The sequence below is a fragment of the Equus caballus genome, chromosome 1 (assembly GCF_041296265.1).
Source record: "Equus caballus isolate H_3958 breed thoroughbred chromosome 1, TB-T2T, whole genome shotgun sequence".
In the NCBI taxonomy this organism is placed as follows: domain Eukaryota; kingdom Metazoa; phylum Chordata; class Mammalia; order Perissodactyla; family Equidae; genus Equus; species Equus caballus.
In genome coordinates, this window is record NC_091684.1 from 8237987 (window position 1) to 8259118 (window position 21132).

Below are 21132 nucleotides of genomic sequence, written 5' to 3' on the forward strand. Positions count from 1 at the left end.
CTCCTGTGCCCTTGGCGAGCTGGACTCAGTCCTCGCCTCACCTTTGTAAAGGAATATTGGAATCGCCTGAGGAGGGAAGCGCTTTCTCTCTGTCATCTCCTGTGCTGATTCTGGAAAAACTAATTCCAATCAATCCACCCTCACCTAAAATGAGTTCTTCCTGCAGGAATTTACATTCACTGCCCAGCTGGATCTTGTTCCCACGATGGATAAAGCAAATGGCTCAGTCCAGAGGGAGTGGGTCACTGACGAAGTGCTTAATTAGGCGCATAGCCCTGATGTGGCCGTTCTCCCACTGTCCAAACGACTGGACCGTGGCACGGCAGAACCATGAATTTGGTTTACTCTCATTTACCTGAGCCACAGTTGAATCAATGGGGCAGCAATCTAAATTAAACATTAAGACAACCGCACTGCTGCATGTTTATGTAACTGTGCAAAGAAACAGCATGTGTCTCAGGTCCTCCAGAGGGAAACATTATCCACTTCCCCACTTCCATATCAGGCACACTGAAGGTTGGTATGGTATCGTCCAGAAAGCTTTTGAGTGCCTGAGGAAAAACCTTTTAGATAAATATGATATAAACTCTTTTAGCCTCCTAATTTGGCTTCCAAATTTTTAAAAGTCTAGAGGACAGTGACCATTGTCCAAGGATTTGGCTGCAGTGCTTATCTGCAGGTGCGGGGTCAAATGTGCCCACGGGGACCCTGAATCCACTGTCCTTTCATAGAAGGACTGAGGAAGTATTGAACACCGACATGGCCAAGGTGGATCTCTTGTGCCTCCTGATTCTCTGTGGCTGCACTTCTCTAACTTGTATGTGCACGTGACCCACCTAGGAGTCCCGTTGAAGGGCAGGCTCTGATTCAATAGGTCTGGGCAGTCCTGAGACTCTGCATTTCTAGTAAACTCCCAAGTGATGCTCAGGCTGCTGGTCCAAGGACCACACTTGGAGAGCAGTGAGGCCCTGTTGGGAGGCTTCCTACTTTATGGTCAACTCGAACATTAGAGGGAAGTAGGGGAAAAAAGACAGCTGATATTTTGGTGACAAGATAAGTTGGAAGCCAGAGGGGGGAGCGGAAGGCCACAAGGAATGAGCCAGTCCTCCCTCAAGTGAAGGGATGGATCTAGACTTTCCTCGATGCCACGTCTGTCTGGTTCCTCCATCAGGGTATGTTTACTGAGGTAATGAGCAGGCGACTCATGGGCAGGAGGCAATATTGCAAGACTTGATGCTGTGTATATTTCCAATTTGCCTTTTAAGGCACCCCCTGTGGGTGGAAATGCCCTGGAATATGAAGAAGGATCAAGAGCAAGAAAGGACAAATTGATGGTCATCCACGCGATTAACTGAGTTGATGAACCTTGGATCCCTGGAGAGCTGGAGAAAGTGGGGCCTAAAGCCAAAACTCAGCCCAAGTCTGTCTTTTATGACTTTGTCTTCTTATTATCTTTGTAACAAGGCTCTTTTATTAGCTCACAATTTCCTGCCAAGTTGATGAAATCTCCATTATGTTTTATGGCACAAAATAAGAGGATAAAGGAGATTTTTAAAAGGCCTACACAGCTCTTCGTTGTTCAGGAAAACTGCCTCCTCTGCTGCTCTCCCTGTGTGGGGTAGATGAACTTTCTGTCACATTCCAAGACCTGTTCATTTTCTCCTCAGCTGAAAAATATATATTTATTTTGCTTTACAATTCCGGAGGCTGGCATTTTCCATTTTAGTGCTCTCCGTTTGGAACCATACTTGCAATTACCGCTGTCTTTTATTCTGTGCTTTTGGAGGACTACCCCATTCAAACTTCGAGATGACAAAACAGCTATCTTTCCAGGGGGCAAAAACAGCAGCATCAAGTCTTCATGTAAACCTCAACCAACAAGGAAACACAGGCGTGCAAACAGGAACAAAATCCCCGCAAGCAGAGAAATGGGCATCAAACTAAATATTTCCGCCCACCTTTTTCAGAATTTGGAGAAAGAATAAACTTGACACGACTGCTCCATTTTAGGGTGAGTCTTATTTCTAAGTGGCGTTTCTTTAAAAAAAAAAAAACCAAAGCTCTCACCTGGCTTTTTTGTTGGTGTTGCCTCCTACTGACATTGGCCAGCTGGTCAAGGTCACAGAGGGCAAGGTGCCTGTCCACCGCTCTCAGACTGCCTTGAGGCTAGCCTTCCGCTCCTCCAACCAGTACTGTCCTCTAGGCACAGAAGTCACCTTGGCCTCCTTTTAGCTTTTTGAGTGAGCCAAGCTCCTCCCAACACCAGCGCCTCCAACAGCCTGTACCTCCGCCTAGAATGCTCTCCCCTCTTCCTTGGCTCATTACTGTCGTTCTTCACTTCATTACTTCATCACCCTCCTGGGTCACCTTTCAGATTCATTCAGGTCCCTCTATCACACGCTCTTGGGGCACCCCATATCTCTCACAATTATAACCAACTATTTGTGTGGTACTGTCTGTCTCTCTACAAGATAGCTACCTTCATGAGGACAGCACCGTATTCACTGTGTCCGTCCCTGTATCCAGAATGATTTGCTAGATTGCAGCCCTTCTTTGAGCGACCAATTCTCCAAATTATCAATTAACCAAAAACTTCTCTAGAAATGGTTTGAAAAGTTTATAGCAATTCATGTTTCAGCAAAGTTATCAAAAATGCAGTCATTTCAATGACAACGTCTCATGTAATTTGAATTTGGGGTGTTGTCCCTGTCAGCACAGTCAAGGGATTTTATAAACGTTACTGCGAGTTTCTACCTTTCAAGTGAATAAACTTCCAAGTTGTCAAGTGATCCTTTTTGTCTTTCAATTAGTCTTGCTTTCCTTGGTCCAGGAATTGTTTTCTTGAGTGGAAGGGAGAGAGAGGCAGTTAATTTTCCAGAGAGTTTGCAACAGAGGGTAAAACAAAAAATGTGCTTCACATTACAGATGCCCGAGTACTTTTCAAGATGGCATGCAAATGTGTTGTGCATCCATTACAATTTCCATTAGTACCATATGAATCATGAATCATAATAAAAAAGTGCAATTCAGTTACCTCGACTCGGTTGCTGTTTGCAGAAAGAATCCAGATAGTTTACCTTGCAGGGTGAAATGAAAATGTGTTTTATAGTTCAGATGCCTGAGAATTTCTCAGCTGCTCCACATTTTACACGCAGATGGATTGGCTTTCCCCACATGCCAGTGAAGTCCAGGATTTGTGGACATGAATGTGGAGGTGAAACTTTCATTTGGTGGAACGACAAACTGAAGCCTGCTGTGTGTTGAGGGTCTGAGTGTTTGTGGGGACATCACAGGTGGGCATGGACAGACGCATGTGTGAAAACATTCCTGCATAGCACGCATAATTCCACCACTTTCCCTCCTGCGAAAGACAGCAAATCATTAATTAAACAAGGAATGGCATACGGCACTGGAAATGCATAGAAGAGATAGACACATCTATCTTTTGTAAAATCCTTAACACTTCGAATGTAAAAGATCTAAAAGTCAAAGTACAGAACAACTGTCATGTCAAAAAACATATTGGGCAAAGCAATTTGCTATAAACATTGTAGATAGTTCACTGAAGATAATTTTTGGTTAATCAATTATTTGGGGTACTAGTCATTGGATGTATTGGTAACGTCGTGACTTGTTATTTATAAAGACTGATTTTGGTGACTGTCTTAGCGCTGTTTGAAAGCAGTGCTGCCACACACAGTCATGTGTCACTTAATGGCGGGGATATGTTCTGAGAAATGCATTGTTAGGTGATATCGTCATTGTGAGAATGTCATAGCATGTCCTTACACAAACATAGATGGTGCAGCCTACTATATATCTAGGCTATATGGTGCTAATCTTATGGGACCACTGTTGTACGTGTGGCCCGTTGTTGATTGGAACGTTGCTTTGCGGCACATGACTGTAGTGGATATTCAGTAAATATTTGTTGAATGAGTGAATGAACAGTGCCATATGCTCATTATTGCCTTCACACACACTCCCTAACAGGCCGTTTGGACCCCATCATTCCAAGCGGCCCAGGAGGGGCAAAGGCACTGGCTGGCTGGAGCCTGCCCCTCCGTGCTCTCTGGCCCCAGGGGTCTGAGGGCCCCGAGGGCCGCAGGACTTGTTTTCAGAATGGTGGGCCGCAAAGTTCAGCCCAGTAATTCAACCCTCTGAAACTAATAACGTCAACAGTGAACAGCCCCACCCTGGTCTGCAGCCGGGAAATCCTAGCTGAAGAAAACTTGAATTTCATTTTTCCTGGCCGAGTTTTCTTTATTCAGTTTTGATTTTCTTGGACAAATTTGTTAGAGTTTTAAACAATCATTCAAAAGTGGAAAATTGGAACACATCTTAACCAGTGATCATATACCTTGTTTAACAGAGCATAAGACTAAGTACAGAGGAGATGCAAAATATATTTAAAAATGAGGTTTCAGTTCTACAGGATTTTCTGCTCCGTTGGTGGAGACGAGTGAACGCACATTTAATACTGGAAACGGCACTGTTTTTAGGTTTTTAAACTCTGAGTCCTTGGCTCCCTCCCTCCTCATTGCTTTACTCTCAGTTTCAGGGTGTGGGAGAAGCCGCCTTTTGCACCAGACCATCCCTTCATTTGTGCAGCGCTGCGTGGCTTTGCTGCTTCTGGCGAGGGCCACCGGAGTAGCACATGATGTCAATCATTTCATCCCTGGGTACTAGAGGTCACCATAGAGACGGATTGTGGCTAAGAGGTAGGCATTTAGATGGCCCTGTTTTATGCAAATTAAAGAAAAGGAATTAAAAGCAATCCTCCTAAAGTCACTGCCCAATAATGTAACAGGGTCAGGGAAACGCAGCAGGACGGAACCCTGTTTGATGCTGGCATCGAACTTGGCCTCAGCACATCTGGGTTCTGGTTTGGGCTCTGCCACAAATTAGCCGTGGGACTGAGGGCAAGTCCCTTCACTTCTCTGAGACTCAGTTTCCTCATCCGTAAGTGGAGATAATTACTAATACCTGCCTCAGTTTCGGTCTGTCCCCCAGCAGAACCCTGATGGCCCACTCCGAGTAAGAGAAGAGTTAGTGAAGGGTTTCCTCTCAGAGATGTGTGCCCTCAGAGAGTTACAGGACCTGATGGGACCAGTGAGAGCAGGAAGCCTTGCCCACCCCTGGGCCAAACGGGCAGAGTGAGGGAGCTGTTAACAGCAAGAGCTGCGGCTGTGGGAAAGGGGCCCCGACCTGAGCGGGGATGTAGGTGGAGAAACACAGCTCCTTCCAAAGTGTGGCCTAGGAGGGAGGGAGCCTGGGGATCAGTCCTTCCACCCAGTGGGCTGCTGGAGCCTATGTGTACATCTCTTCTGAACTCCATGTTCACTGATGTTAGTAGCTTAAAAACCATGGTAGAAATATTCACACCATGGAAATGGACAAACATCTCTACAAATCAGACTGTTTGTTCCTTAGAGAGGTGGTTGTTACCCATTTACCAGCACACCAGTGCCTTGACCTAGCTCTTCCTGCCCTTCCATTCCCTCTGGTTCTTCCTACTAGATAAATGAAACTATCGCTAAAGGGTAAGGGAACAGGTGATGCAGTCTCGATAGGCCAGGGTCCAGGGTGCAGGACAGGGTAGGGATGGTGGAGAAAGCATCAGAGTCAGGGGTGGATATAAAATGAAGATAACCAGCACAGCTCTTAGGGTTGGTGTGAAAGTTGTATAAAACGATGAACATAAGATTACTTAGTAAGTATTGAAGTGCTTCATCAAAGATGAAGCGTTGTATAGAAGTTGCAAGGACTCTTCCTTAGAAGGAAGAAGCTGAGCCAATGATGAGTGTGTGTCCTGAACCAAGGGGCTGGGACATCAGCATCATACACTGGGACACGCCCTTTCTCCTCTTCTTCCTTTCCTCTACCCTGCTGCCTGGAACACAGCCACCCCTGGGCTGGTGGGGTGGCGAGAGGTAGGGAGGAGAGTCATCTTTGGGTAATGGTCAACAGGTAGCAGAAACCCAGGCAGTGTTCATTGTTCTCACAGAACAGGGTTGCCTATCTAGAGATCCTCGACCCCGAAAGAGGCTGCCCACCAGCTTTTCCTCTTCCATCCTTACCGTGTGACTTTTGGCCTCATGGTTGCAAGAAGACTGCTCCACCGCTGGCATCACATCCAGGAGCCCACCTCTCTGAGCCATCAGTGCTGGTGGGAGAAGTTCCATATCACTTACATGGTGATTCTTATTACAACACTCAGGTCGATGATTAGGGTAGGAAGGAGTTGGGGACACAATTTCTTGGTAAAAGAGAGAGTGGGACAGATTCGCCTGTAGATGTTTATTCTTACTCTCACGTGGAATAGCCAGGAGAATCGTCAAGACACAGTATTAAAACAAAGGAGAAAGAAAGAAAGAGAAGCAGAAATCACATTACTGAGTGGGGTGAGGCAGGGCTTGAGTGTCCAGGCCCGGAGAGAAAGGCCAGCTTTCAGGAGCAGCCTTTGCAGCCTGGGCAAGACCAGGTGGCCCCTGAGAAGGCTTGAGAGCTCTGGAGCTGTCCCATGACCCGGCATCCCATCCATTGGCTACGTGACCCTTGTTTCCTCATTTGTAAATGCTGAAGGGTGTCATGGAGAACAAACAAAATAAAAACATGTGAAAGTATTTAGTTTAGCACAGTACCTAGCACTTAGTTATTTGTCAATGTTGCTTCCTTGTGGCCTCAATGGTACGGTCAGTGAGTGAGTCTCTTGGTTGGGTCTGAGCTGGGACACAGTAGCAGCCATGGAAGGAGGCTTGGGTCCTGGGTGTAGCAATGCCACCAGTGAGGACAAGGTCACCCCCAGCCCAGATTTAATTTACTTCTCTGAAAACTAAGAGTTTGGGACAGATGGTTACCATGGGGACGTCCAACTCAAATATCATCAGTTCAAGAATTTAGAGGGTAGAAAAAGTTTGCCCTTATCTCAAGACTGTCTTGTCCTCACCTGTGTGACCTGTTTGTGGGGCTTCCTCAGCTGGGACCTGGTGGCCGTCTGCCTCATACACTGGGGAGCAGCAGTGCAAGGCACCAGTAGCAGGGACCCTCAGAGGGCTAGAAGACCCGCACTCCTCCCCATTGTGATGGGGGCTCTGATTCTATGACTCAGGGGGCTAGAAGACCTGCACTGCTCCCCATTGTGATGGGGGCTCTGATTCCATGACAACCGTGGGCACTCCTGGAGTCCCTCCTGGTAGAGGCTGAGAATTAAAGATCAGGAACAAGGAGGGGGAGTGGCTTCCCAGATGTGTAGAGCTTATGAGGCAATGGAGAGGTAAGAGAGCCAGCCTCAGCCACCTTCAGCTTCCTGCAGGAAATGGCCAAAGGGAGACGCTTCAACCCGCCTTTAGACAAGGACGGAAGATGGGTAAGAAAGATGATGGCCTCTCTTACCTTTCTCAGGCCACAGGGGTGTGACTGGGGGCACAGATCCTGCTTCTACTGCATACTGTAGCAAGACTTTTGACAAATCACTTCCCCAAGCCTCAGTTCCTTCATCTGTGAAATGGAACTCTCATAGCACTCTTGGGAGGATTGAGTGAAATGATGTGTGTAACACGCTCAGCACACTGGCAGCTTGTGAGCGTCCACTGGGCAGTATTGCTGCGAGCTCTACTTTTTCTTTTTTCTGTAGCATCTGTCTTCTAATATCCTATGTAACTTATCATTTTGTGTGTGTTGTTTGTCTCCCCCTGCTAGAATATAAGCTCCATAGGGGCTGGGATCCTTATCTTTTGTATTTATTGCTTGTATCGCGAGTGTCTGGAAGAGGATCTGGCACTCAGGAGGGGCTTAATAACAACTTGTTGAAGGAGTTTGTATTATACTGGAAACCTCTAAACACATTCCTGGTGGCTCACAATCTGATCCCCTTGGTCCCACCAGACTATGAAATGGGAAGAGTCCGGCATGTGTCATTTACCCATCTCGATCGTTTGAAAACTTTCCCTTCTCAGCTTCAGGCTCTTGTTCAGACCACTTTCTTACGGTATCGCCTACGAAGCCTGGTGGGATTATCACCATCGTGCCATCTTTAAGAAACGTCTGATTCCCCGCTAAGTGTGAGGTCCTGTCTCCGCCGCAGCCCAGGCACCTCTGTTGCTTGGTCTCTAATACATATATTTCATGCATTGACAGGTCTTTTGCATTTCTAGTGTCCACGATTCATTCCAAGAGGAACGTAAGGGGGATCACAGGGGTAGACTGTGGCCTGCGCCCTCCCTGACGCTCACAAGGAGAGACAGCGTTAGAGAAAGCCATGGTGCTAACCTCTTTTAAGGCAGGAATACATAGAAAAGTTAAAAAATTTTCTGTTTGTTTAAGGCTAAAAATGGAAAACACCTTGGAAAATTTGGGTCTGAAGGCTTTAAAAAACTATATCCACCTTGGCATAACTTTGTCCTAAGTAGCTTAGTCTTTCTAAATCTCAGTTTCTTTGTCTGTTAAATGGGAGCATAATGTGGCCAGGTTAGAGGGTATTATGGGGTCTCATGAGATAATTCATTCAAAAGTGCTCAGTATAATGCATGGGAACATAGTAACCTCTCAGTACTAGCTAACACTATTATACATGACAGTGTTTTTGTATACCCTGATTTATTCCACAAAGATTTGAAGTAACATATGGAAAGTATTCACAATAAAATAGTAAAGTATAAATAAAATAAAAATTCAGAACCAGTTTAAATATACTCTAGAATAAGAAGCTGAGACTGGGAACACATATAACATAGATATACAGGCCAAATGGCCTATATGGTAGATATTTGGGAATCAAATTGGACTGAGTTGCCTGGCAGCCAAAGTAAAATGGGAAATAGTGTGAACTACATAATGCTGATCAGCCACAAAGAGAAAAACTTAAGTTTCTCAGACTAAGTAGCCTCACCTTTTCTATCACTCACAATATCAGTTAGGATTGTGTTTGACTGAATATTCTAAAAAGCTGACTACAGTATCTTAATTATGGGGGTCTGTAATTCTCAAGTAACAATAAATCCAGAAGGAGGAAGTTCAGGGCTGGTACCCACACTCTAGGAAGTCATTGGAGGCCCAGGTTCTTTTCAGCCTTGTGTTCCGACATCCTTAATGCAGCACTGCTCAACTCAGGCATGTAAATGAGGGGAAGGTCAGAGGACAAAAAGAAGGCACCTGTCAGCTAAGTTTCCCCCCTTTGATGGGGAAAACAGTAGCTTTCCCAGGAGCCCGTCCCTGCAGACGTCTGCTTTCATCTCATTGGGTCACATGCCAATTTAGCTGCAAGGGAGTTTCGGGAGGTATTTTTCAACCAGCCCCATTGCCACCCCGAACAAAGTCACGGTTCTGTTACGAGAGAGGAAGCGAGACTGAACATTGCATTTCTTCCTGCAATCCTGGGGATGTGCCCAGGTTCCGGGTTTAGCTGGAGGGGCACCAACTCCCAAAGTCTGACCTGAGCCTTTGGTGTGCCAGCACCTAAGGGCATGAAAAGAATAGTGCTGATCATGAAGTTTCCCAAAGTAACTTGTTGGCGAGTTGGGGAAATTAAAGGAATTGTTGGCTCAGAGTCAGCGGCGGCCCACTTGGGAGGACAGTAATTGCCACATTAGAGGTGGCAGTCATTTTGCAGTTGACCTTGCTGGTTGTAATCTGGCTGTTGCCGGCTAGGAAAGGCTTTTTCCACACACTTTCACCTTCCTATTTAATATTTCAGTCATTGAGTGATTGAATGCAGCAAAAATTTCACCGCCAACTAGTTAAAAAGCTATATTTCACGGTTACAATATCTAACAGAAGGGTTTATTTCACAGCTATCATGTTTTAGCCATTAAATATATATTTTAAAAGAGTGAAATTAAAATGCTAGAGCCATCTTTTTTTACAGTGATTTAGTCCAGAGACTTGCAGAATACGAATGAAGCCAAGTCAGTTGTCACAGAGCTGGTGAGAGACATCATTCGTGATGTGAGAACAGCTCCCCACCCCGGTCTGATTTTCCTCACCTTCCATGAGGCAGGAGTGTTGATGAGGTCAGACTGGAAGAAGGGAGAAGGGAGAGGTTAGGAGTCCGGACGCCCTTTGTATTATTTATATTTACTTTTAAAAATAATTGTTTAAAAGGGTTTAAAAATATGATACAGAATGAATTAGAAATATATAGCTTGACTTTGAAAAATTTCCAGGGTATTTTAAGTGGGAAAGCAAGGTACGAAATGGTACGTCTCATCTGGTCCAATTTTGTAAAGCCATACAAGTTCCCTCGACAGTTACAGGGGTTCGTGTCCGATCACATCAGCACTCAGTTGTTCATGTTGTTATCTGGGGTGGCAGCGGGGCTGACAAGATGGGGAAGGAGAAAGTAACCCAAAGTTACTATTAAGTAAAAAGGCATTTATAAGTTTTAGACATCACATTTATAACATGATCCTACGTATGCCAAATTATCCACGTATATGGATAATCCAGTCTATACCCACATCCATTGGCATAGGGATGTACATAAAGGATGGTCACCATGGAGTTAGGTGGAAGGGGTGATAGGATTTCAGGGGAATTTCGCTTCCTTCCTCTGATTTTCTTTATTGTTTGTTTTTTTTAAAACCACGAATATGTATTACAACTCGAATCAGAAGCAAATACAATTATTTGTGCGGTGGACAAAAAGAGGATGTAATAGTTGCGCTTAGTTAAGAAAGGCTTAACGGCCATGGCGGACAATGACCGTGAAAAGAAAGTCTTCCTCCTCTGCTGCTCCTCCTCCCCTGGGAGGAACGTTTCGGTGCCGCCCATCCTGCTGAGCGCCTGTGTGCCCCATGGGGATGGGCTTGTGTGGCTGTTTTACTCTCTTCACCCTGTCCACAGGCAGCCATGCGAACGTGTCCCATGGGAGTCCTATTTCCGTGTGTTCCTGTAAATTATGTATTGCTGCTTTGTGCACATGGATCATTTATTCACATAAATGGTGTTGGGTTATAGATCTCGTTTTGTTTCTTTTTTCCACTTAGCACCGGGTTTAAAAGACCTCCTCATTGCTATGTCATCTAGCCTGTTGCTTCTCACTCCTGGTGTGAACGCCTCACCAAGTTTACAACATACACGATATAATCTCCCCACCTTTTGACATAAATAGTAACATACTAAACATGCTCTTGTGCAGACATTAAACATGAGCCTGAATAGACAGTTATGTCGCGACTTGAGAAGGAATGAGAGAGAAGAGTAGCGGTGGCCAATATTATTGTAATCCAAAAGAGAAGGAAGGGGGACGGGCCTGAGGCAATGGCAATGGGTTGGGGATGAGGGAGGGGACAGCTGCAAGCACCTCTGATCACATGCATTTTCTCTTTTAATCACATCTACCTTATCAAGTAGGTATTATTATTCCCACTTTACAGATAGAGAAACTGAGGCTTGGAAAAATTAAGTTTCTTGCGTAAGGCTCACCTTGCAGCAGATAGAGCTGGGACTGGACACAGGATCTTTGCATCTACAGTCTGTACCCAAGCACTGTATTATGCTTGCTCCCTTTGTGGGGCTTTTCACCCAGAGTTGGGGTCTTGCCTTTTGTTTGTATTTTAGTTTCCACTCATATTCCTCTCCTAGCAATCCCTACTTCAAAGCCCACTTTCTTGGAGTGGCTTTTAAGAGGTGCTATTTAAATAAAATTGGGGTGAGTTACGGTGGCCAGCAAGTGCTACTACCCACATCTCCCTTCAGGAGTGAACTCCTTTCCCCAGCTGCTAAGAACGTGGCTTTCAGTGGTCTACCCCTGGGGATTCCTTGGCTGAAGGAAGCTGCATCCCCAAGGTCACCCCCTCTTCCCGGGGCAGCCCACACCCAGTGACTGATGGATGATGGTGTACAAAGGCCCAGTCCCCTTGCCCCAACTGAGGACACCTCTGAGAGGCAATCCCAGTCCAGAGCTTCCTGGGGCATCAACTGAGGCCTTTCTTGGGACCACCTCCCTCTGCCCACTCTTGTTTCCTTCCCTCCCTTTCAAAGGGAGATATCAAGTCCCTACCCCCCAACCCCATCCCCTTCCAATGATCTTCCCACCCTCTACCATCCTACATTCTCAGTGGAGAGTCAACTGGGACCCTTCACTCCTCACCTTCCCCGCCCATGTCTTAGGGTTCACCCCACACCCGTGGGAGGTTGGCTCACCTCTATGAACGTGGGCTGGATCCTTGGCTCCAAGTATGGGGAACTCCCTGACCAGAAGGAAGATCTCCATAACACATTTCTGTCTTCTCAGAGTACATCAGCGCTCTCTCACAGGGCCACACCCTCCTTACCAGGCCGCAGAAACATTTCCAGGCTCCAGCGCAGCAGGGGTGGCCCCCGTAACTTGAAACAACTGGCAGTCATGGCCTTGGGCCATTACAGGATCTTTTGTCTTGGAAAGTATACTTGAAAATTACAAAAATCATTCCATTTCCGTCTCACGCCAGAAGCAGCCAAATTGGGTTTTAATCACTTTACAGAGGAAGCCCTGATACTCAGTTTAGAGACTCAGATGTGTCTGGTTTTAATCAAGGCGTGTGCTGTTTTTTCCAGTTCCCTCACATCGGACTCACACAAAAGACACCAGAATCCATCACAAAGGCTATGTTAAAAGAGCCCCACAGTCCACGTTTGTCTCGGCAAGTGGAAGGGAAGCTACCACCAATCTACAAAGTCCGAGAGCAGGTGAGTCCAGGGCGCTGGCCGCCACACACTCTCCAAGGGGGCTGTGCCACTGGCATTTCTGGCCAGACAATTCTTCCTTGGAAGGAACTGCTCATTTACCATCCCTGGACCCCTAAATGCTGGTAGTACCCCCACCTGACACCCTGATTACGGTGATACCCCAAATACTCTCTAGACGGAACCGCCTCCTGGTCCAGACAATCAAGTTAGACTTATCTAGGGACAAGAAGCAACAGCAACACTTTTGGTTACTGCTCACGGTTCATTAACACCCATGTTCTGTCTCCCCCACCAAGTCACGAGCAACTTCACAGGCATGAAGTGGCCTGAGGGGGACAAGGCGTCGACTTCATTTGGCTGACTCACTCTGCCACCCTGGGCCAGGGCTCTGGTCTTCCAGGATCTTATTAGTCAGATGAAGATGTTGGCCTAAATGGCCTCCAAAGTCCTTCCCTGCCATCAATTCCATGAACTTAGGAACTTTTCCTTCCTCGCTTCCCAAGAAGGTGATTTGAAAGAGAATTTTTGTGTTTTTCAACAAGTTGGCAATAGGTTGCGGTTTACAGCCTTGAGTTGATGGGCACACCTCCGATCTCACTGTCTGTGCTGTTCGCTCCTCTCCAGCGATGGGTGTAATTCTTACTTAGCTGTCCCTTTGTCTTCCTTCCACTCCACTGTCTGTCAGTTCTGAAAGCATCCTGGGGTTCTGATGTGTGCCTTTTCATCTCTCCCCTCGATCTTTTCCAGCAAGCAGTAAACAACAACTTCCCCTTCTCCGTTCACGACAATCGGCACAGCTTTCAGGACTCTGGATATTACCTTGACTCCGTGAGTATTTCTCTCCAAATCACTAATAAAACGGGGAGCGACATCAGGGCTCTTGATTTTCTGAGGTGCGTTGAAAATAGAGGACTTTGCTCAAAATTGGAACGAGGTCAAAATTAAAAGCCTCATAACAGGTTTAAAAAAAAAATGCACGAAGCTCTCAAAGGTCCACGCAGCTTGCAAAGTCTGCACGGGCCATCCGACGATGCTTTTGTGCGCTTGGTCCTTCTCCAGTGCCTTCCCACAAACGGTCTCATTTGTGAGCTTTCCTGTGAAGATCTGTCATGGGAGGGAGGGATTGCCTATGTGTGTGTCTGGAGGGCAGAGCCAGGGCCCACAAGGAGGAGTCAAAGGGAGGCGGAGCTTACACAATATAAAGGACTTCTTAATAACCGGAAGTGTCTTTTCTCTAGAGGTGGTAAGTTCCCCGTAGGAACGATAACACTCGATAGTGGTAGTTAACACAGCACTATGCAATGGAAAAATATTGCAAGCCACATATGTAATTTCAAATTTTCTGGTAGCCACATGTAGTAAAAAGAAAAAGGTGAACTTAATTTTAATAGTGTATTTTATTTAACCCAATAATTCCCTAAATTATCAATTCAACTTGTAATCAATATAAAAATTATTAACGAGATATTTTACATTCCGCAAACTAAGTGTTTAAAATCCAGTTTATATTTTACACTATGGTACCTCCATCTGGAAGATGCACATTTCAAGTGCGCATGTGGCCGGCATTGTCAGAGTGGACAGGGCAGGGTTGGCGTGTCTTAGGTAGAGGGTTGTATCAGGTGACCTCTGAGAATTCTTACATGAAAGTCCGTGATGGTGATGATGATGATGTTAATAATACCCACCATTTATTAAGCATTTGCCATATGCTAGCATATTAGCTCATTTAATCCTCACAATTAACTACGGTTGTTGAAATTACAACAATTAACCCTACTGGTTAATTACTCTTATCATCCCTAATTTAGAAGTGAGGAACCTGAGAACCAGTGAAATTAAACTTGCCCAAAGTTACTCTTTCCTCAAGGCTCTCATATCTAAGCTAAGTTCAAGTGGTTTAACCTAAAAAGTCTGGTTTGCTCCTGGCAAAGTGTTGAATATGGAACCAGGACTTCCACTCTGCCTGCCTCTCTAAATGGAATGTTTAATATGGTTTTCTAAATTACTGGAGTAACATATGTCCTTAAAAATTTTCAAATAATACAGAATTATATAAAATAAAAAAAATAAAATAAAATTTGTACTCTTATTTTCCCTCCTCACAATCTCACTTTGATGATTCACTAATAATGGTTTGGTGGGTAAAATTTGAGAATTTTTTGCAATTCACATGAAAACATACACACGTAAGTGTATAGGATTGTAGCATGTAAATTTCACCAGCGCTATGCTGGTCTCATAGCAAGCATTGGAAGCTTTCCAACTTTCTCTCTGTTTTGGAATAGCTTACCTAACGTGGATTTTCAGTTTAATGAAGTTAGATAGAATTTGCCCATAAAATTATTTGTGTTTGATATCTTTTTTAGAGTCTTTTTTACTACCTTTTCAATTTCCCCCTTAATTAGTAATCTACTCAAACTTTCTATCTCTTCTTGAGTAGATTTCGCTGATAATGTGTTTGCCTAAAATCTATCTAGTTCATTTCAAATTTATTGGTATAATATCTCTTAAAATACTCTTATTTTGCTGTTCTTTTTCATCTTTTTCAGTGTTGCATGTTTAGTTCAAGTACTAGCAAATATTTTTGTTAATAAATTCATTAAAACTATACATATGCCTGAGATTATTGCTTTCGGCTACATCCCAATGGTTTTTCTAACTAGGATCTCATTATTATTAGCTTCCAAATAGTTTATGATTTAATTCCTAATTTTTCTTTTAAATAAAAATCATTTAGAAGAATGTTTTGAATTTTCTATATAGCCAGAATTTTTTAAGATCACCCTTTTGTTGCTAATATCTAGTTTTATGGGTTATAGTACATTTTATAGAATATAATTTGTGATTTCTACTTTTTGAATTAAAAACATTATGTTTGTTATCTTGGACATGATTAATTTTAATAAGTGTTTCATGGGTGTTTATAAAGAATATATATTTCCTGTCTGTTGGTTACAAAGTTTTTTATGTTTATTAATTCAGGACTGTTAATTATGTTATCCAAATTCTTCATATCTTTTCCTTAATTTTTGTCTTGATCTGTCATTTTTTCCTTCTAAGATTATTCTTGAGTTTCTAAATTTCTTTTGCCTTATATACTTTAATAGCATATCTTTCTGCATAAAAATTCATGAATATTTTATTTCTTGGTGGCTTTTTTTATTTATCAATATGAAGTATCCCTCTTTATATGCTTTGAAGCTTCCAGCCATGAATTCTACATTACAGTATTAGTTTTGCCACTATTGCTTTCTTTCTCCTAACATTTGTTCCTTATGTTATGGTCCATTCCTTTGTCTTCATACTTTTTAGTCATTTTGTTTTGGGTTTGTTTTTTATTGTAAATAGAATAAAGCATGGTTTTTTAAAAAAATCCAAGAGTCGTTGTTTCTTTCTATGAGAATTTAACCCATTCATGTTATTTGACAATTTATGTTTTGGGTTTATTTCTGCTATCTTATTATATCTTTCCTATTTATTATGTTTGCCTGTTGTTTCTTTTTCTTTTTTTTTTTTGCTGAGGAAGATTCTCTCTGAACTAACATCTATGCCAATCTTCCCCTATTTTATATGTGGGTCACTGCCACAGCATGGCCATTGCTGAGTGGTGTAGGTCCGTGCTTGGGAACAAAATCTGGGCCAACAAAGCAGAGTACACCAAACTTTACCACCAGGCCATGGGGCCGGGCTCTGTTTCTGGTTTTTCCTTCCTCTCCTCCTGTCTTCGCCAGGTTGAATTTATTTGTTCACTCTGACTTCTATTGATCTCCTACTAGTGGTTACCCTTAAGCATAAATGTTTAAGAATTATATTAACACTATATTACTCCATGAGTGTAAAAATTAATATCTATAGCTTTTCCCCAAGAATAAGGCAAGTCCATCAGGGTGCTCCAGCTCCCGCACTTCCCTTTCCAGGGGTTCTGGTGGTGGCAGGCTGTGCTCTCCCAGCTCGTGGAGGTGCCAGTCTCACGGGATAAGGTTAGGTGGCATCTCCTGAGTTCACAGCAGTGGCCCTGGGTTCCCCAGTCAAGCTGAAATCCTGGAATGGCAGTTCCAGATTGGTGCTTTCTCTCTCTCAACCTTCTTCCCTCCCTGTTCCTTCCTTTCTTTCTTTCTGTGGATTCTTAAAGTTTCAATATGTTTTATAGTCAAGTGATCAGCGAGTATTTAGACTGAATTACAAGCTTTACTTGCTACTTCCCCTGTCGCTCTTTCTCCTCTTTGTTTTGTCCCATCCTTATATTTGTTTTTTGGTTTTTTCCTAAAGTATCTGCAAGTAATGTGGGCAATGTGACCAGCATCTTCCATTTGTCCCTCCAGAGCCACTCTCCTCTTTTTCTCTCTGCTCTGGCCGCAGGGGCTGATCTGTGTGGACTATATTCCTCTCCAAGCACCTGGGACATGGAGCCGCTGCACTGTCGCTGGGGTTTCCCTGCATGTGCAAATAGCCCCTTTATTAAACTCTCCTCAGATTACCCTAGTTTGAGCATGCCATCTGCTGCCGCTCTGACTGATACTGACTCTTATAAAAAGATGGCCTCACTTTACTAACGTAAGGTCTATTTCCTTCTAGTCTTTTCTCTAAGCGTAGTGTTTTCTTTTTTAGTTTTTGCCTAGTTACGATCAAATCAAAGGCACAGTTTTGAATACACAGTAAGTCTCAGGTCCACATGTAAGGTGCTGAGAGTTACTGAAGAAGCCTGTGGGGGGAACCCAGTGGTGCTGCTTCCTTTATGGAAACCTCTGGGACAGGGAAGAATCTAGCCTCTTCAGACTCTTGGAGTAAGAACCATCTATCCCACTGAGTGCTGGGGACAGAGCCCGGGATGGATATGCCGTGGAGCCACCTGGGGACAGAGAACCTGCCTGGGGTGCCTGGGAGTCCAGGCTGCTTAATGGGCTGTTTCTGATCTGCTTTCTCTGGTTCTGCCCTCGGTGTCTCTAAACGTCCAGTCCCCCTGGTGGGAGTGGAAGCTTCCAGAACGAAAACAAACACCACCGTGATATTTTAGTGTTGATTTACACCCTTCAACAGGTTAGAAAAGATAACTTTTGTAACGATCGTCATATTGTGCATTTAAACATAGGATGTCATGTACCTGGTTTTACCAAAGACTGTAGGACTGTGTAACCTTGAGTATATTTCTCCTAATCTTCTTGTAATTCTTCCCCAGGGCCTGGGACGTAGGAAGATCTCCCCAGAAAAAAGGCAACACGTTTCAAGAAATTTCAATCTTTGGGCGTGTGACTATGTTCCATCTTGTCTTGACGGCTTTTCAAATAACCAAATATCATACGTCTATCAGGAAGCCATGGTGGTCCCAATTTTCAGACGCTTTCCAAGACATTATAATGAGATATGGAGTGCTTTTAAATTTATTCCTGAGCGAAGCTATACGGAGTTTTTGAAAAAGAATCCAAAAATAAGGTTTGCAATTGACAAAAAAGCCGGTTCTCCACTGGAGCCATAATCCTTCCAGAAGAGTCTTGATGAGTTTTATAATATTGGTATTTCTTTTGACATTCTTCAATTGTGTGTCCAGCACTACCATTTAACATAAGATTTGTTTAGAATTAGAGATTAGAAGACTATACATGCCTTAATGCTGAGGCGAAGTTTTCTTGCAGTAATAGGAGATTAAAGTCTTTATATTCAGAAATAAGAAAGGCAACAGATTATGTTACCACTCCCCACCTTTAAAATATTTTTATGATTTTTAGTAAGGTTAAAAAAATACAAGTCCTTACAAAATAAAGATATGTGAAGATATACGGATTTTAAATGAAAATGTGTTTAAACGAATTTTAAAATGGCCACATTAACTTTGGGGGGAGTTGTAAAAATTACATAATTATATATGGTTACATTTTCATTTTGAAATTTCGAACAATACAGAGGAAGCAGGAGTCCCTCTAGATTTCACCACATCTCCAGTCCTTGCCCTGTCCCCAGAAGGAAGTTAACCGTTTGTTTTTCTTCTGTGCATTTGCAATCATATAAATGTGCATAACTTCATAAACATTTTGAACAGAAACTGTTACTCAGTACAGAATGTTCTATAATTTTCTTTTGAAATTTAACCATGTATCTTGGAGTTCTTGCAGTGTCAGTATGAATAGATTGATTTGCTTGTTAAACTGGTACACTGTATTCCCTAATATGGGTACACAATGTTTTTAAAAATTATCCTCTCACTAATGAGCATTAGAATTCTCATTTTTGGCTGTCAGACCTGGTGCTGCATGAACGTGCTTGGTCACCCTCTCTGAGTGGTGTTTACATGCACTCTGGAATAATCTCTGAAAAGTTACCTTGTTAGTGTTAGACTGGATAGTATGCGCGAAGTTTGAATAAATACTGCCAAATTACCTTCAAAAAACACCAGATCTATTAAATTTATACCAACAGTATCTGTTTCTCACCCCCTCAAATTATCTTCTAAATAATGATATTTAAAGACAAAAAAATAGTATCTTCCTATTTTCTTATTTAGCATTTCTCTGATTATTAGTGAAGTTGAGCATCTTTTCCCACTCAGTGGCCATTTACATTTCCTTTCTATAAATTGAGCAGCGTCACCATCATTCTACACCAAAATTTTCTTTTTTGTATTTGGGTATTTTTCCCCACAGATAAATTTTAGAATACCCAAATTATTAAGTAAATCCATTGCCAATTTGATAGGAATTTCCCCAAATTTAGACATTAATTTATGGGAAAATCAACATCTTTATACCATGGTGTGTCTCCCAATTTATTCAAATCTTATTTTATGCTTTTTAGTAAAGTTTGATATTTTCTTCACATGGATCTGAAGTGTTTCTATGTTTATTCTTGCATATTTTGAAATTCTGTGGCTATTTTTGACATTTTTTTTAACTTACACTCTTAGGTTGGTTTTGCCTGATGGGTATAAAAGCTATTGATTTCTGTATGTGAATCTTATATTTGACCACCTGGCTAAACTTCTCGTAATAAATAAATAAATAAATATTCTAATAAAGTTTAAAAGTTCCAATAATTTTTCAGTTCATCTTGGATTTTCTACATCGATGATTGTATCATTTGGGAAAGTGATGATTTTATATCATTTCTAACATTTCTACCTTCCCTGCCCCCATCTTATTGCATCAATTTGAATATTAGCACAGATAGTGCACGTCTTTATATTTTATTTCTGAATTTAATGGGGCTGCTTTTAATGTATCACTCTGAAGTCTGACTTTTACTGTAGGTTTTAGATAAATAACTTTTGTCTAGTTAAGAATGTGCTTTCATGTTCTTAGTTTCCTATTTTTTCCCCTAAAATATAACTCTTAAGTATATGCACATGGGAAACATTTCAAAGAAAATAAACAAACAGTGAAAAATAATTTCCCTCACATCCTGACTTCCAGTCCTCATTTTCTCTCCCAGAACCAGCCCTACTGTTATTTTTTAACGTGTATCCTTTTCCAGGGGGTCTGTGTATAGACTCACTCTCTCGTTCTCTGTCTCTCACACACACATACCCTTAACAAACATCCGAGGCAGACACTGTTCCACTGTTGCTTCCTGCCACTCCACTGCCAACTACACTTATGAAGATGTCTTCGAAGTTTCAAAGTCAATCCACATCACTACTTATAAACCCACTTATTAAAGAAAAAGCAAAACTGGACTGCCTGGTATTTCATTACATGAATGTGTCACAGTCCCTGTAATCTTTTGATGGCGATTTAGGCATTTTTCAGTCTTTTCCTACTATAAACAATCTGGAATAAACCTCTCTATAGAGAAATATTTGCATTCATCTATGAGCATTTCTATATGGTAAACTCATAAAAATAAACTTGTTCACCCAAAGAGTATGTGGATTCTAAATTTTAGTTCATATTGTCAAATTTTCTAAGAAAGGCTTTGCTCCAGCCTACAATTTCACCAACAAGATATGAGACACGAGAGCTCTGATTTTCCCACACGCTTGCATTATCCAACTTTATAACGTTTGCCAATTTGTTAGCTAAAAAATGGTATTGCATTTTCATTTGCCTCTTTCATTGTGCTTGTGTGTAACTATTGAAATGCCATTTGTGTTTCTTTTCTTGTGAACTGTTTATCTGTGTCTCACTAATTTTTCTAGTGGTTTGTTTGTCTTATTCTTTAATCATTTGTATGATTTCTTGCTATATTAAGATATTAAACCTTTTATATCATATATGTTGCGTTTTATCTAGTTGGTTGGTTTTTGTTCCTCTTTGTAACTTATATAAGTATTTTAATTAATAGACTTTATTTCTTAGTGCACTTGTGGGTTTACAGAAAAATCAAGTGGAAAGCACCCAGTTCCCTTATACTCACTCTCTCTCTATCCCCACCCCCAGAGCTTCCCCTATCGTTAACATCTTGTATTGGTGTGCCTATATTTTAATGTAGTAAAATGTATGAATCTCTTATTTAATGACTTCTGGATTTCAT

General features: G+C 42.5%; 1 protein-coding gene across 1 annotated transcript; it reads left to right on the forward strand.

The window, feature by feature from the left end:
- Nucleotides 1–6936: 6936 nt before the first annotated feature.
- TEX36 (testis expressed 36) lies at nucleotides 6937–19696 on the forward strand. The gene is made up of 4 exons (XM_003363403.5): nucleotides 6937–7369; nucleotides 12538–12669; nucleotides 13417–13497; nucleotides 17849–19696. The coding sequence occupies exons 1-4, from the start codon at nucleotides 7319–7321 to the stop codon at nucleotides 18143–18145; spliced, it is 561 nt and encodes a 186-aa protein (XP_003363451.2). The 5' UTR covers nucleotides 6937–7318; the 3' UTR covers nucleotides 18146–19696.
- The last annotated feature ends 1436 nt before the right edge of the window (nucleotides 19697–21132 follow it).